This window comes from Diospyros lotus, chromosome 11, assembly GCF_014633365.1.
Source record: "Diospyros lotus cultivar Yz01 chromosome 11, ASM1463336v1, whole genome shotgun sequence".
In the NCBI taxonomy this organism is placed as follows: domain Eukaryota; kingdom Viridiplantae; phylum Streptophyta; class Magnoliopsida; order Ericales; family Ebenaceae; genus Diospyros; species Diospyros lotus.
Window position 1 is genome coordinate 24,537,804 of NC_068348.1, and position 14,365 is coordinate 24,552,168.

Genomic DNA, 14,365 nt, shown 5'->3' on the forward strand with positions numbered 1-14,365 from the left:
TATGGATTGGTCCAGACTCTTTTTTTTCTTTTCTTCTCTTTTGCATCAATTTTTGTTGGTCACATTCCAAAGCTGTGTGTTACGACGACAACTACATTCAGCCATGGATCCTAGATATGATAGGGGTATCTGTGATTCATTTCACAAAGGCCCTGATTACATTTTCCCAATCAATTCAAAGAACAAAAGAAAAGGGATCCGAATACATCTTTACAAAGGGGAACGACCAAGTCATCAAAGTTACTTGGACCTGGCAGTAAAGATATAATTGTTGCTTCCTATATATTTGTTGTCCAGAATTCTACGTCACACCCTCACTTTGGCTGCAGCCTCTTTGATTTGCTCTATTGTGAAAATGCCGAAGAAATCATCGTCTACGACTGCATTTATCACTGCAAGTGCCACATCATCGACGCTAACAGGTGGAGCCAATAGTAGGTCAGAGCACGGAAGAGAGCTCAAGGGTTTAGTGAAGTTTTCAGTAGCATTTAGGAATCTTTCCAATGGCTCCCCGATCAGATCCAGAGGGATCTCCAAGCCATCCACCCGCCTTTTCCCATATATAAAACCTGGTCTTAAGACAACACCTTTGAAGTAGAAATTAAGAGCAAACATGGGAGGTATTAGAAGAAGAGTCATGTTACTTATATATCATTTTTATACATTTTGGACTACACAAAGGGATATTATAATCAAAATATCTCTCGTCTCCATGCGCCTCACGAGTCTCTATGCGCCTCATGAAGAACTTTTTTGTCATTGGTACATCTTTGTGTAGCCCAATGTGTACACAAAGGTGTACCAATAACAAAACATTTTTCTTATAAGAAGCTCATCAAACAGCAGAGTAAAAATTGCATGAGCAAAGAACATATGCTGCTATGGTGGATTTTCACCAAACAAGGGGAGTAAATGCTAAAAGGGAACAACAATTACCAGAAGTTGGATATTTGGAGAGAACCTCTGATTCCGCTTTCCTTTTTCCAGTGAAGTATCCAGATGAAAGTAGAAACGATGGTAAATTATAATCATGCACTGAGATCAAGATGAACTTGGGAATTCCTGGTTGGGAAAGAACATATTTGGTGAGTAGATACATATCCATGAGCATACTATAGATGAGATGCACACATGAAGTCAACATACTATTATTTCGATGTAGTGTCTGCCAACTCTTCTGCAGATCCAGTCCCAGTGGGAATGGAGGAAAGTGACACACTGACCTTCCTAGGGTCCTGTTACCATATGCTGCTATGGTGGATCCAACAAACAGAAAAGGTCCATGCCTCTGTGGTCCTCAACAAATCAGAATATACACGTGTGCCTTTCGTATGTTTTCACTTTCTAAAGTGAGGCAATACTGAATATCATGGGTAACTGCCGATTTCCCAACTATGGAAACTAGATTTCTTAGGATGACACTGAGGATTAATAGAAAGTAACAGAAAAGTAACGTGCTGCTGTCAGACAGCAATACTAAATTTATAGCATTTTAAATTCTGCACTGACAAAACAAGCACAAATATACTGAACACATTTGCCTATTTCTTAGCATAGTAATGTATGCCTAACAGAGGTCCACTCACAGACAAAGTCAATAGAATAAAAAAAAAAAAAAAAAAAGATCCTTGATTTTGTAAATAAATGAGAAGTGAAATCTAAGTTCTTACCAAAATCCTTTGCAGCAGATACTGCAACAACATTAGCCTCCCCATTAATTCTTTGCATCTGTTCTTCATTGCCAAAACCTCCAATTGTTGAAACCACTGCAGTAGCCCCAGCAAGAACGTCATCCCAGTTTACATAAAAAACATCTCCTGCAAGATGTTAATTTGACTTGAATGAATTGTGCCAGATCAAAAATCTTAATCTTTGAGCTAGACAAGGCAGAGTCTAGTCTGAATTGATGAATGATCAACATTGAAGTAAATGGCACGCAAAAGCAAATGTTAATGGAATTTAAAGGCTCAATAAACTAAGCCATGCGTAAGGCAAGAACAACAGGCCTATCCATGTAACTACAACTCAACTTTAGAAAACTGTATGTTAGCTCAAACATGACGAGACTTCAATAGTGGGGATATGGTACTTTCTCTTGACAATGAAATATTTATAGCAATTTCCCTGTAAGTAATTTAGTCACACAGTTAAGCAAAAATCACTAGTTTGTTCATGCAATCTTAGTGATCGATAATCATAGATAGTCCTAGTTGAAGATTTATCCTAAAAACTCTATAAATGTGAAGTAGTTCACCCGATGGGCAAAGTCCGAATGACTTTATTGTGCTACAAGTTTGTGTTTATTTGATTAAGAAAAACTCTTGTCAGAATGAACAGGAAATCTATTCTCTTCACATATTACGTACCTAAGCTAAAGCCACAAAACAAGTCCTATTTCAATCCAAAAATGCTTCTCTGTCAAGATCTAATTAACTCTAATCCTTTTTGGCTACTCTTTAGCCTTTAATTAAACACTCAAAATCAAAGAGTGACTGCTATCAAAGAACTCAAGCAATCCAGTTGTTGCAAATCCTTCAATACAGAGACCTTTCAATAAAGCTAAATTCCAGCCATTTCTGACCTCTAGACCTTAGAAAGTTTTTCCTCTAGTCCACAGCCCAACAACCTAGTCTTTCTGTAACTGTAACACTCATAAAATCAGCACTTATCTTTGTATATGTATGCTGACCGAAATTCTTCTTGCCTCAAGTGGGTGGCCTAAAGCAATAGCTTCTTTAGTATGCCACGTGATGAACTTGACCGTAGGGAGAATTTTCAATTTCCTTGCTTCTTTTACTGCTGTAATTTCTTTACTGTAATTGTTTTACTTACTGCTGTAATTTCAATTCCCTGTTTAGAGTCTGTTGGCCTAGGGAATCCACGTGCATGTGGATATAGCTGGCAGCAGACGGTTACAACCGCCACGCTGTAAGAATCTGCCCTTGGCAGATTGTATAAATCGTTCCCTAAATGATTCCTTGGGGATCAATGAAGAATATCTGAAGATTTCATCCTCTATCGTTCTCACTTTTCTCTCTCATTCTCTCTCTCTCTCTCTCTCTCTCTCTCTCTCCTTTCTCTCTCTCTCTGTTCAGTGCCCTGTTCCTTTGGGAATGCCTTCCCATTCACATCGAATAGGAAGGGAGACAGTTGTCAGGCTTAGGCTGTGACATAGTAGTACATGTTCTGGTAATAGCTTAGAACATTAGGATTCATTAGGTCTTTTCTTCTGAGGCAAACTGCTTTCTTTTGTTGAAAACAGCAAAAGGTGATTTAACAGACTTGTTTGAAAAACTATTTCTGAAACAATGTTTCCTTTTTCTTTTTTGGACAAACAAATGTGTGATAAAGAAAGAACATTAGAGTGGGTGAACCCCTGTACAAGAGACTGAGTAGTAAAGCAGAGGTTCTACCATCATGTTTCAACAATGTTTTTAGAAGGGTTTCTCAAAATGCCCAACTACTGTGAAACAGTTACAGATTCTTTTCTGCATTCCACAAAGCTGTTATCAATGCAAAACTGACAATGATATGAAACAAGAATATTGTTGAACTTTAGATTGCTTCTAATCTAACTGTCCAATCATTCTATGCATGGCCACATCTTTTGTAAGGCAATTATATTACATTTCTACCAAGTTTTATTAGTCTCCCTCTATCCCTTTTGCTACAAACCTTTCTCATTCCATCGACTCACCTCACAGATGAATCTATTTTGCAAAGAGGTAGTTTTGTTTCCAGCTTTACCCTTTTTTTGCAGAGAGGATGTTTCCCCATTTTGAACCTGTGACTTTTTAGTCACAAAGGAGCAACCTTACCATTGCTACCAAGGCTCATCCATGAGCTAGACCATAAACAATGGATAAAATCTCACGATCTAAGATAATGCATGATACTAAAGTACATCAAATAAATATTTAAATTCCAAACAGTAAATTTGAATGAAACACTTGTGGAGCCAGACAATCTTGCACAACACAAGCTCACATGAACTGACCTTAAAAAACCAACTAAACAAACCCCAGCAGCATGACTGGGTGAGTAATTACTTAAAGGCATTCCAAACAAGTATTACTGAAGGAGGATACATTTTTTTCCCCAAACATCAGAATTAAAGTTCTTCAGAATGATTCCATACAACTTTCTGAAAACCACTAGTGTAAGAGAAACTAAAATAATAGAGATTAACTTCATTTCACAAGTCCTTCCCATAAAATTGGAAAATTGCATTTTCCACCTCCCTCACTCAAGCACAAAGACTGGATTGCGGTGCCTACTAGTTTTTCATTTTTATGTTAATAACAATAGCCAAATTATTCATATAACTCAGTGAGTGTCAAGGTTCAACTGAAAACATATTATAGGATAGATGCAAAAAATAAAGATACCTGATTTCCAAGTAACCTGATCTACCCATGAACTTGAGTCTGAAGGTCGCCCTGACCTGCGAACATCAAGTCAAGTTTGAGTCTCTAAAGTCTCATAAAACAATTTTTGGATGCCAGAATGATTCCAGTATTTGAGATGGAAAGCGGACCATTAAGGAGAAAATAGTGAAGAACGTGAAAATTAATGAAGGCAGCATGTCCACGACATTCTCACACCTGCTTAGACTTATGACCTCTATGCCCTTGGATACTGCAGCCTTGCATATGGCAGAACCAACAAAACCACTGCCTCCTAAGACTACAACCTATCAAGTAGAGAACTTTAGTGCAAACAGAATTGTTAAGATTAGCTTTTCACTGTGTAGCTTGATGATCAGAAACACCAACCCCCACCACAGCCCCCCCCAACCCCCCCCCAAAAAAAAAAAAAAAAACTGAAATGAGTGTAGCACTTCATACTTGCTCAGTCTTCACGTCAGCGACAACATCAATTGCAGCAGAGTTGAAATCTTCCCTAACACTGGCATCCGCATAACTGCATCTGACACCAAACCTGGCCACACTATAACCAGAATGGGAAACTTCAACATCATTGTCATAATTTCAGCAATAGCAAGCAGTTAATACAAGCAGGAAGGCTAGAACTGGGAAAAAATTGATCCCCCCAAAAAAAGAAGGAACTGGGAAAAAAAACCAACAGAGTCCGACTCAGTTTCTCACATGCACAAAAAAGTAAACATGTTAAAGAACCTTTATCAATTGTGGCCCCTCTCCTTTCAGTTTTTCATTTTTGCAAGCATAAAGCAGCATAGCAAAAGAGATTGTTAACTACCATAATACCAGTCATAAAAGCAAAGCAACAAAAAGAGTATTGAACAAAAAGAATAAACATAAGATGCCCATTGTCATCATTTAATATTAGGGCTGCCAATGGGTTAGATCTGCCTGCATAATCCAGTCCATCTACAAGAAGATCCAATCTGAATCCATTCATAATTGGGTTAGATATGGACCGACCCATTGGGATTTGCCATTAAACTGGATGCAATACATAAATAGTTAAATACCTTATTACACATACATTCTCTTAACTACCAGCTACTTGCAAAAAATTGAAACAAAGGCCCGTATTTATAAATTCTAATATCCAATTTCATATACTAATTTAAAAGATGTTATTATCATTCATTGATAACAATTAACTTTTTGATTCCATTATTATCCTAATAGTACATTGGCACATTGTTCCCATACGTATTTGGCACCATTCCTCTATTTTGAGAAATTGTGAGCTAACTTTTGTTTGCCTTTTTTGTAATTTTTTATTAAAAATAGCATTTTTGTATAATTTTAAAATATGGGATTTGCAAAAAATAATATAAAATTCCATCTTTTCCATTAAAATTAATTTTGGTGAGTTTTTCATTATGAATGTATAGATATGAATGTCACATCATCTTAAACAAATTTTTTGTATAAAAAATTTAAAAATAGCATTCCTCTTGTTTTTTGTCTCCACTTTTATTCCAAAAACTACATTTGGTTGGATGTAAAATATTTATTTTAAAACATTTTACTTATTTTTCAGTGTTTGGATAGCAAAAAAAATAAGTAAAATATTTTTAAAGCAAATATTTTTACATCACAATATAAGAAAATGAATTAGAAAATTTTGGTAAATCTTTTTCTGGTTTTAATTAAAACTATAAATTTATTATTTTGATGAGCAATCAAACTTAAAGTTACATAATATTGTCAATTTTCTAATGTTTTGACTTTTTTAACATAAAATATTTTATATTTTGATGTATCCATTCTTTAACATAAACTTTTTCCAAACAATAGTAAAATATATTGTTACAATTTATATATATATATATATATATAATATTCTAAAACCAAATGCAACACTAGAGAGAATATGATCCATGAGATCCATATCCTTGAGATCCAGACTTAATACCAATGAATTTGGACAGGATCATTACCTTAATGACTCGTAAGCAAATCGAATCCAAGACAGATCTAGTCCAAACCACAATAGGTATTTTTGAGAACTAGTCGATGCATTAACAAAGATAAATCTGTTTCAGTCACTTGAGAATCAATAAATTTGACACTCTTTGCCACGAACAATTCACAGGCGGAAAAGGAGTTTATCAAATTCTCATCTATGATTGTTGGCCAGATATAACTTTCATTATTATCCAAAACATTTAATGGTACTTCTCTTTTGCTGCAGTCTTCCAGTGGATTCCTCCACAATAGGAAAACTCAAACTTTGCTGATGAACTTAAAAAAGAGGAAAAATGAGAAAGGACCTTGCTGAGTAACTAAAATTAGTATGCCAAGCTTGTAAAAGCTATTTTATTTCCAATATCATCACGAAGAAGGAAAAAGTGGTAAATTTTAGCTAAAAGATAGGAAGCTGAAGGGTTAGCTATTCACAAAATAACATAGCAACAGAAGTACAAATATTCCAGCAGTCTAAACTTAGATTTTGGTATCTACGAAAGGATTCACTAGCATCATCAATCGGCTATTTCATAGAGAGCTGAAGCATATCTGAACATGCAGCTGAGGTAAAATAGAGATCTGGACCAAATTCGGTTTTGAATGAGGCAACTATATATGTGTTCATCAGGTTTATTAAGGTGTTCTTAATTATGCAAGTGCAATCAATACAGCTGTTGAACTCACTCATTTCAATAAAATATACTAAATTACAACAAGAAGTCTTAATCCTACAAGGTAGAGTTGGTTAGTGGACTCACTAGTTATGATGTGCAAATCCTACTTTGAGCCCCCTTTTATGGTAGTTAATGAAGTTCACTTAAAAAGGGCAAGAAAGAGATTGCGCACTCCCTAACATAGAATATGTATACAACTTACAGAAGAAGGGTTCTTGAAATTTACATTTGTAAAAGGACAAATCAAGAACCAATTAGTGTTGTATCCAGAATTAAAAAAGGGCAGACAGGGAAAGATCGTATATCGCACAAGTTAGATACAGATTTCATTCATAGAGAATCATTCTTGAAATTTACATTTGTAAAAAGAAAAATCAAGAACTAATTAGTGTGGTGTTCACAATTAAAAAAGGGGAGACAGGGAAATATTGTACATCGCACAAATTAGATACAGATTTTATTTACAGAGAAGCATTCTTGAAATTTACACTTGTAAAAACATACATCGGGCACCAATTGGTTGTTTAATTTCGCAAGCTAGTTCTGATTATAACTGCATAATAGGGAACGAAACCATACAAATTCATAAGAACTTGCAAATAAAATCCAAGAAAGATAACCGCGTAGCTAACTAATTTGTTAAAAGCCAAAAATGAAAGAGAAAACTAAACATAAACAGTGGGAACATTTCGTGCAAGAAACGTCCAATAATCAGAAAAAACAAAGAATCTATATACATAAAGAGAGAGACAGATATAGAGAGAGAGAGAGAGAGATAGGGAGGGTGAGGGCGAGAGATGACCAGGTTTTCGAAGGGAATTGGTAATGATTACAGAACGGACGAGAAAACAACGAATCTCTCTTCAAGGAAGTCGGAGCAGTAGAAATGGCGGCGAAAGATGAGAACGTCGCCATAGCAACCGAGCTCTGTATTTATGTCTGTGGAGAGAGAGAGAGGGGAGGAGAGAGAAGTGTGGAGAGAAGTGGATGCCCAGTACTTGTGTTTTGAGGTTTTCATTTTATATTTGCTTTATTTTTATATTAATTAATATAAATATATTTATATTTATTTTAATTTTATATTTAAATTCATAAACAAACGAATCTCTAAATACAATTGAATAAATTAAATGCAATAAACACGGGTTTGAGCCTCAACTTCAACTTATACAGTGACATCTAGTAATCCCATATGTTAATAACATAAATTTAAAAATATATATATAAATTATATGTCTAAATTTAACTCAATAAAATTTATTAAAATAAGTAAGATAAAGTTGTATTAAGATAAGATTGAAATGTTTTTCAAAATAATATATGCAATGGTCAAAATAAAATTGTAAAATATTCTAAAATTTTTATCAAACTATTTGTTAAATTTTTTAAAATACACGAGAGAACGTATGCGTTATTTTATTTTATCTGTAAGATCTAATATATATTTATCTAGAAAAATAAGAGATAAACATATCTAAAAAATATCATATAAGAAGTCACGTAACTTCTTTTTTAATGATCGTCAGATAAATTTAACAAACATATTAAAAAATTAAAAAAAATTAAATATTTTCCATATTTTATATTTTTTATTAATATCTTGATTAACAAATACTACTTTGTCATATTGTATCATTCATATGAACTTGCAGAATCATTCTTTTTTATCTGTAAGATTCAATATATCTTAACAATTTTTTGAAATACAAAGAAAACATTTCTACCCATCCACATTTCTTTACTTATCATTATTTTACATTTTTTAATCTTATTATATTATCTTGAGTAATCATATAATATTTTTATTTTTATTTAACTTTTTTAACATATACTCAATAATTATATTATCTTTTTAATGAAATATTATTTTATAATATTTTTTATTTTTTATAACGTAAAAAAGGTTTTTTTGTGAATCGAACTATTTTTATTATTTCATTCCATCAAAATGAAAATGTATAACAATAAAATTGAATGTTCATTCCATTCCTGAATGTATCGAACATAGTGATAGAATGTAACACATTTTTTTAAAATTAATTAAATTAACTCAATGATTACTAAACATTTTTCGACTTAATTCATTTGAAAATATACAAATTTATTCTAAAAGTATAACCTGGAGTGATAATCAAAGTTCCAACACATCTAAATGTGTTTACATTGAATCTTAATAATATTATTATTTTATATTTTTTTAAGTCATCTATACTCCACTCTTAACCTTGAGAAACTTTTAGAATTTTCCTTTGATATGGTTATTCTCAATATCGCATTAAAATATCTAAATTATTGTCAAAATTCATGAAAATTTCACAACTATTATAACTCGTATAAGATGACTTTTTGAAAAAATACCAACTACAAATGATATTATTAGACTCTTCAAATGATATCATTATTGTGATTAACTTAAATGAGTTTATTGCATCTCGAATGGAAGTCATTGGGACGGGACGGGAGAAAATGAAAGGTAAATTGATAATTTTATCTTTTATTTGATAATACAAATAATTATTGTTATTCCTCAAACGTGAAAATCTTTATTACAATTTCACCAAAACCATAGATGTATTTTTTACAATTGATCATAAACAATATAGTTGTAAAATTGTGAATATCTTATATGGAGTTAATTGTTATATTAAACTTAACAAATTAACATTACAAGGATTGATATGTATATAATTATTATGTTATTTGTATCAGACAGTATAACAGTTGTTCAATACAGGTAGTTTTAGAGACGATGAGTGGGTCTCATGGAAGTGGTGGCCCACACACCATATCCTTATTAGCCTGTGTCGGATAATATATCATATTTCTTTACTTAAAAGAAAATATATATAATTTCTTTTTATATGTATTTAGCAAATTAATCTAGTCAACTTGAATTAAATATATGTATTTAATATAAAATTATAAATAAATGAATCTTAACCAAATCAATTTATGGATAAGAGGTACCAAGATAAACTTAAGTTAAAAAAAAATGAATGATTAAAATATTTAAAAAATAACTATAAGGTGTATTCATATTCCATAAAAATGAAAATGACCCAGTTTTAGAGATTAAGATGGAATATTAGAGCCTATTATTTTTGTTATTTTTAGTTTTAAATTTTTAAAAATAATGAAAATATGTTTATTTTTATATTTTAAAAAATAACGAAAATTTGTATAAAGAAAACTTTAAATAATAAAAAATTATTTTAGTTGTTTTTATCATAAATACATTCAAAATTTTTCAAAAGCAAAAAATGTTACAGATAAAAAATATATATTTTTAATAATTTTAAAATAGACACTTAAAATATAAAAATAAAAATAAATTCAAAATTTAAAACTAACAAGAACATGCTAATTATTTATCCAAAATGATTTTATACCAAGACAGAAAAAATCACCGTGAGTGGCTATTTTGTAAATCACAGTGATAACTGATACGGTTTTCAACAATTTTATTGCTTAATCATGTTTATGTATTTAAAATAAAGGAAATTTATTCTTCCAGATCAGCGTCAGCGAGGGTTTCACATAGCTTCCATTGCGTTCAGAGCAGAGCTGCAGGAGGTCTGAAAATGGGGAAATCATCGTCCACGGCGGCAAAGGATGCTCAGGCGCTTTTCCACTCGCTCCGTTCAGCTTACGCCGCCACTCCGACGAACCTCAAGGTTTTTCTCTCTCCTTCCGTCTCTATATACCATCGCAATTGCCCATGGCGCTAATAATCTATATTGACTTCGGGCTCTTCTCATGTAGATCATCGATCTGTACGTCATGTTCGCTGTCTTCACCGCTGTGATTCAGGTACTGCGATCCTATCTTTAGATTCTCGCCGATTTAGCGATTAATATTAGATCTGCTTTTTTTTTTTTGCCGACTGTGGTTTCGAGATTACTGGTTCATAAAGTTTGCTACATCTGTTTGCTGTTGCTGGTTTTTATCAGTAATACATTGGATTAAATACTGATTCTTATTTTTGAATAAGTGGAACAAGCAGCAGTTGTTGGGCCGTAAGTATTCTTGGGAACGTTCTTTTATTTTTTCTTTTCAATTTTGATGTTTGGAAACTCTTCCATTTGTAAACTAATGACAACTGTCCTTTGGGAGTATCTAATAGCCAATGTCTAGTGTTTAAGGGTAATAAGAATTCCCCCATGCATTCCCCAAATTTCATATTGAGGTTAGATAACCTTGTACAAGTGGCTTTTTCAATAGACCAAATTGCTCTGCCTTTTATATGTCTGCCTAAATTATTTATATTTGGTTAAGCACTTAAGTCTACTTCTTGTCCTGGGTTCAATTTGCCAAATCACACAAACCCCTCTAGGCTCTGGTCATCTCCAAAATTTTTTTTTATAAGTTGTTTCCGTTTTCCTTTCTGTAGTATTGGCCATCTCCAAAATGAGCAACAACAGATAATTGACTCAAAAACCATAAAAGCAGACATACTGTTGAAGAAGTAATTTGTGACTAAATTTTTTGGAAGAACCTAAAGATGGAGAAAATGATACAAGATAGATTGACCAGAGAATTCTGAAATGGCCACACTAAATGAATCCTTCATACAAAGTGCTCGTTGATAATTAGTCTGTCCAAGAGAAGAAAAGTTTAGCTGCAATGGAAACACAATACTAATGAATCCGTGACCTTTTGAGAGTCATATGAACTCCATGTAACATTGCCCCAAATTCATTTTAAACCCTCTCTGATAGTGTACCTGCGTCTCAAAAGATATTATGTTTCTTACATATTAAAAGGGAAAAAAAATCCTTATCAAAATATTTTAGTACCAAGGTGCACATCATCTCCTCCATTTTTGAGCAGATTGTTGGTGGAATGGTACACTGCTGATCTATTTATAAGACGATAATATCAAAGTACTCACTTGTTGACAAGGAGGTAATCTGGTTAATTGCCATTGAAGTTTATATCTTCCCTGAAGCATTATCTGTGTAGGTTATAGATCCTGGTGCAAGAGTACAGACAGGACCTATTGTGCCTTCTAGATTGAACATGCTCTTGCACATTGCTCAAAACTAGCTGGATTTTTAGGAATGCTAAAAAATTTCTTCTCAGATGACATATGCTATCTTCATTGTGATTTACCAAAGATTGTCAACCTTCAAAATGAATTGCAGACGAGTTGATTGTTGGAGAATAAGGCATAGGGTTAAGGCGAAAGCATGCGATTATTAAGGACTCAAGCTTTCAATGCCATTATCCTAGAGTATTTTTATAGTCTATTGTTGGACTACTAGGAGATCAATCCTATAATAATTTGGGTAGGCTTTTGTTATTTAATTTGTAAAGGATTTTCATTCTTTTGTTCATTCTCAGGGATGCCTAACATTTTCGTGCTTACAACAGTCATCCTGTTCTCACCATCATGCCTTGTGAGTCAATTGTCATGGATGGCTATTGATCTCTATGAGATTCTGCATTGTTTAAAATTTCCCATCTTGACCCTCTAGTTGACTGTTATTGAGGACAGTTGGTCCCATGGTCAACTGTCAATCGGTTGTGGGTCTGTGATGGCTAGTTTTCTAGTACATTCTGAAACTCGACAGATTATTATCAAACTTATACGCAAGTAGCAGTTAGGAAAGCTTTAAAACTGGTTCTTGGGCTATGCATAAGCTCTCAAAAAGGGATGAAAAGATGTATCAATTGCATTAAAAGCTAAGAAAACAATGACAAGTCTCTCAACCTAAAAGCAAAATGAAGCTGTATTGAAGTGCCTTAAAGATCTATCATTAAAGTTTCTTGTACCTAGTTCTGTGAAGTATATATCTCTCTTGCATTATTAGTTCGTATTATGAATGTCCTGAGGAGAAGGATAAGAAAGAAAAGGCAGTAAGAAGTTAAAAAAAGGCTTTTGTTTGGGATGTGGATGATTCAAGTGGATCATCCTCATCTTCAGAATCTGAAGTTGAGCATCATTAAAAAGAAAAAGGAAAAAAGAGACTTCTTCTCTATCTGCTCTTTGCTTGACGATTTCATTTTGCCAATTAACAGGTGGTTTACTTGGCTATTGTTGGATCATTCCCTTTCAACTCCTTTCTTTCGGGAGTTCTTTCTTGCATAGGCACAGCAGTTCTTGCTGGTAAGCAGAATAATATTTTATTTTAGTGGAGAGATTGTACCAAATACATATAAGGCAATAGGGACTGATTGTTTCTTTTGGCCACAGTTTGTCTCCGTATTCAAGTGAACAAAGAAAACAAAGAATTCAAGGTAAGCTCTCCTTTTCTCTGTACACAGTCTCACATATGGGGGAGAAGAATGAGAGCTTGAGATCAACAAACGTTGCAAGCACAAACAGAATCTATAGGTTCTTTTGACGTTGCATTGTGTAAATTCTCAAGCCTGTGCAGTGTGACATCTATTTAATCATGGAATTGCAGGACTTGCCGCCTGAACGTGCTTTCGCAGACTTTGTTCTCTGCAATTTGGTGCTTCATTTGGTGATTATGAACTTCCTTGGATGAAGTTGGGATCCCAGGAGGGCGGTAGGAATATTGCTTAAGGAAATAGTTCTGTATCCATCCAGCCACTGTTTTGCCTCTGATTTTAGCATACAGACTTGAACAACATCAGGATTGGAATATTTCTCGATGTCAGGATTTTCATGCTGCTGTGTAAACATCGTTTAGTTAATTTCAGTTGCTTATGTCTCTTTTGGCGGAAAATGTTGTTGGGAAAATTTCGGCCTTTACTGTTATTATATCATCTCTGTCATGGGAATTGGAGCTGAGCTCAAGTCTTTGTTTGAGTGAGAATGTGACCACTGGAATGGAAAGGAAATGAGCTATGGATGAAAAATGTTTCTTTTTTATTTTTTGGACATTTGAGAGAGTACTCACCGAAAGTAATTAAAATGTTTCTCTTTATGTGGGATCTTTTAGGAGAGTAATGGAAATGAATTGAATAAAAGTTAATTGAATAATAAATGATTACTAAGTATCACCTTAATGGAAAACTAGACTATTGTAAATTAAGGACACTAAAATTAATATCGCCTTGCTAAAGCAAGGGCAGAGGGGTGGGTGACCGATTGTCATTTTATCATTATTTTTAATTTAAGGATATTTTTTTAAATATTAATGTTAATATGTTGGTATATAAAATTGGATTTTTTTTTTTTTTTCATTTCATCCCTCTCCCCTCTTGGGATGTCTTCCCTCGGATTTTCGTTGCTCGGTCTCATAATCTTTGACAAAAATATAAATTTGAGTCTAATTTACAATGACTAGAGGGTGGATTCAAATATGAAAATTCAAA

General features: G+C 33.3%; 2 protein-coding genes across 2 annotated transcripts; one reads left to right on the plus strand and one right to left on the minus strand.

The window, feature by feature from the left end:
* Nucleotides 1-117: 117 nt before the first annotated feature.
* On the minus strand, nucleotides 118-8,070 carry LOC127813232 (uncharacterized protein At1g32220, chloroplastic). The gene is made up of 7 exons (XM_052354097.1): nucleotides 7,881-8,070; nucleotides 4,848-4,950; nucleotides 4,605-4,693; nucleotides 4,389-4,444; nucleotides 1,671-1,817; nucleotides 937-1,062; nucleotides 118-587 (listed from the first exon to the last, which is right to left on the minus strand). The coding sequence occupies exons 1-7, from the start codon at nucleotides 7,991-7,993 to the stop codon at nucleotides 307-309; spliced, it is 915 nt and encodes a 304-aa protein (XP_052210057.1). The 5' UTR covers nucleotides 7,994-8,070; the 3' UTR covers nucleotides 118-306.
* A 2,513-nt stretch (nucleotides 8,071-10,583) lies between these two features.
* On the plus strand, nucleotides 10,584-13,838 carry LOC127813739 (dolichyl-diphosphooligosaccharide--protein glycosyltransferase subunit DAD1). The gene is made up of 5 exons (XM_052354870.1): nucleotides 10,584-10,752; nucleotides 10,841-10,888; nucleotides 13,100-13,187; nucleotides 13,275-13,318; nucleotides 13,489-13,838. Exons 1-5 carry the CDS (start codon nucleotides 10,660-10,662, stop codon nucleotides 13,570-13,572), a joined length of 357 nt encoding a protein of 118 aa, XP_052210830.1. The 5' UTR covers nucleotides 10,584-10,659; the 3' UTR covers nucleotides 13,573-13,838.
* The last annotated feature ends 527 nt before the right edge of the window (nucleotides 13,839-14,365 follow it).